This window comes from Arvicanthis niloticus, unplaced genomic scaffold (genome assembly GCF_011762505.2).
Source record: "Arvicanthis niloticus isolate mArvNil1 unplaced genomic scaffold, mArvNil1.pat.X pat_scaffold_481_arrow_ctg1, whole genome shotgun sequence".
NCBI classification, from domain to species: Eukaryota; Metazoa; Chordata; class Mammalia; order Rodentia; family Muridae; genus Arvicanthis; species Arvicanthis niloticus.
This window is the reverse complement of record NW_023046115.1, coordinates 55,707-58,118: the sequence shown is the minus strand read 5'-3', so window position 1 is coordinate 58,118 and position 2,412 is coordinate 55,707. Positions and strand designations below refer to the sequence as shown.

At 39.6% G+C, this 2,412-nt stretch overlaps 1 protein-coding gene across 1 annotated transcript; it reads left to right on the top strand.

Annotated features, from left to right (window-relative positions):
• The first annotated feature begins 840 nt into the window (after positions 1-840).
• On the top strand, positions 841-1,951 carry LOC117702123 (olfactory receptor 10D1B-like). The gene has a single exon (XM_034493430.2). The coding sequence runs from the start codon at positions 841-843 to the stop codon at positions 1,774-1,776; it is 936 nt and encodes a 311-aa protein (XP_034349321.1). The 3' UTR covers positions 1,777-1,951.
• The last annotated feature ends 461 nt before the right edge of the window (positions 1,952-2,412 follow it).

Genomic DNA, 2,412 nt, shown 5'->3' with positions numbered 1-2,412 from the left:
CTTCTTAGGATAAAAGGTCCAAAATATGCAGGGACACTCAGCTGTCAAAGACCTAGACATTTGGGAAAGCTCAGTTCTAAAGAGATTTAATTTGATATATGGCATAAAGTTATTAATAATGTCATTTAATAAATGTTTATATGCACATAATTTCAAAATACTAATATCAAATTAAGCTTCTTCCAGAAGTTGGTTTCAGATATGTAAAAGAATGGAGGATTTTAATTAGAATTTAAATTCCTGCTAAGTATACCTTCAAGTATCACATCACTGTATTATATAGTTCAGGTTATGTCTGCTGTTCTTGATTCTGTTAAAATAATTGTGAATTTCATTTAACAGACGTACATGAGGTATTGTACAAATTATTTTAACCAGTGGAACTAATAAGAAGAAGCCATATTGACATTAATTTTCATGATTTATAATACAAACCTTTTTCTGTTATTTTGCAGAAAGAAATGCATAGTAGGAGTGTATTAATTAAAGACACCACAAGAACTCAAAACATAAAAAAAAGGCTCACAGGAAATGCAATAGGAAAATATGTTTTACATGAAAATATTTTTAATATACCTCCAAACTGTTGTTCCTGGCAAAGGTGATCATTTCTTCTGATAACTAAAGTAGGCATTCCTTCTGCAAACTAAGTTGACTTACCCTTAAGGAGGCAATTATAGCATTTGATATGAGTATGTAAATCAGACCCCTGCCTATCGTAAGAAAGAAATTTGCCCCAGAGTAAGCACACTCAGAGCTTTCAGGAAAAGTTTTCTAATCTGATACTGGTGTTCAGACTGGTGAGTTTGAATCCCTTTAAAGTCAGATAGTCTCAAAGCTATGAGGAATCGTTCCGTAGTGACTCAGTTTATCCTGCTGGGCATCCCAAACACAGAGGGTCTGGAGACCATGCTCTTTGTCCTGTTTTTGTCTTTTTATATCTTCACCCTGATGGGAAACTTATTAATCTTACTGGCAATTATCTCCTCCAGTCGGCTCCACACCCCCATGTACTTCTTCCTATGTAAGTTGTCTATTTTCGACATATTTTTCCCTTCTGTGAGCTCTCCCAAGATGCTGTTCTACCTCTCAGGAAATAGCAGAGCCATCTCCTATGCAGGCTGCGTGAGCCAGCTCTTCTTCTACCATTTCCTTGGTTGTACTGAGTGTTTCCTGTACACAGTGATGGCTTATGACCGTTTTGTGGCCATTTGCTACCCTCTACGCTACTCCATCATTATGAGCCACAGAGTATGTGCCATCCTGGCCACGGGGACATCATTTTTTGGCTGCATTCAGGCTACTTTTCTAACTACTCTCACCTTCCAGTTGCCCTACTGTGGTCCCAATGAGGTGGACTACTACTTCTGTGATATCCCCGTGATGCTCAAGCTGGCTTGTGCAGACACATCAGCCCTGGAGATGGTGGGGTTCATCAGTGTGGGCCTGATGCCACTCAGCTGCTTCCTCCTCATCCTCACCTCCTACAGCTTCATCGTTTGCTCTATTCTGCAGATCCGCTCTGCTGAGGGCCGTCGTAGAGCCTTCTCCACCTGCAGCGCCCACCTCACTGCTATCTTGCTTTTCTACATGCCGGTGGTCCTCATATACTTAAGGCCAACTCCAAGCCCTTGGCTGGATGCAACTGTGCAGGTCTTAAATAATCTGGTCACCCCTATGCTAAACCCATTGATCTACAGTCTCAGAAATAAAGAGGTGAAATCATCACTGTGGAGGGTTCTACATAAAACCGCCTTTCTTCCTGAGCAGTTGTAATGAATGACCAGTCATGGATACCTCATCTATATGTTAAGGGAGGTATAACACTTTTACCCGGCTTTCGTAAATATATTTGAAATTATCCTAATTTTACTATGTAAAGGACTGTGAGGCAAAGAGCTGAAATGAGATTTTTAAAAGAATGACCAAGGAATAAATGGTAGAAGGGAGACTCCAGGTTTTGTGACTCTAGAAACTACTCCCTCGTGGATATTATACTACTGATAAAGAATATTACACAGGTAATGCTCTACCTGGTAAGCAGAGTACCTGGTGCACTCTGGGTGCCCTTATTTTTGATGTTGTTGTTGCCTATTTTTGAGATTATATTTTCATGACAAAATATCTCCACTTCTACTTTCCTCTCCACACTATTTTCCTTGTTTGGTCATCTTAACTTTTCATATCTTTTTTCACCCCTCATCCCTTTCTTTGCCCTCTTTGTGTACTGATTTCTTCATTTTGGATGTAGTAAGTTGTCCTCAGATGTCTGCTTTAGAGAAGCCATCTTCCAATCTGCCTAGTTACTGAAAAGAGTCACATTCTTGTGGCTGCAAATAGCATCTTATTATTTACGAGTCATAAAAAGTTCTATACAGAGAAAAGCTTTGAGTCAGGTCCTGAAGATGGGTT

Coding starts and splice junctions, on each gene's coding strand:
- LOC117702123 (XM_034493430.2), top strand. CDS start 841: ATGAGGAATCGTTCCGTAGTGACTCAGTTTATCCTGCTGGGCATCCCA.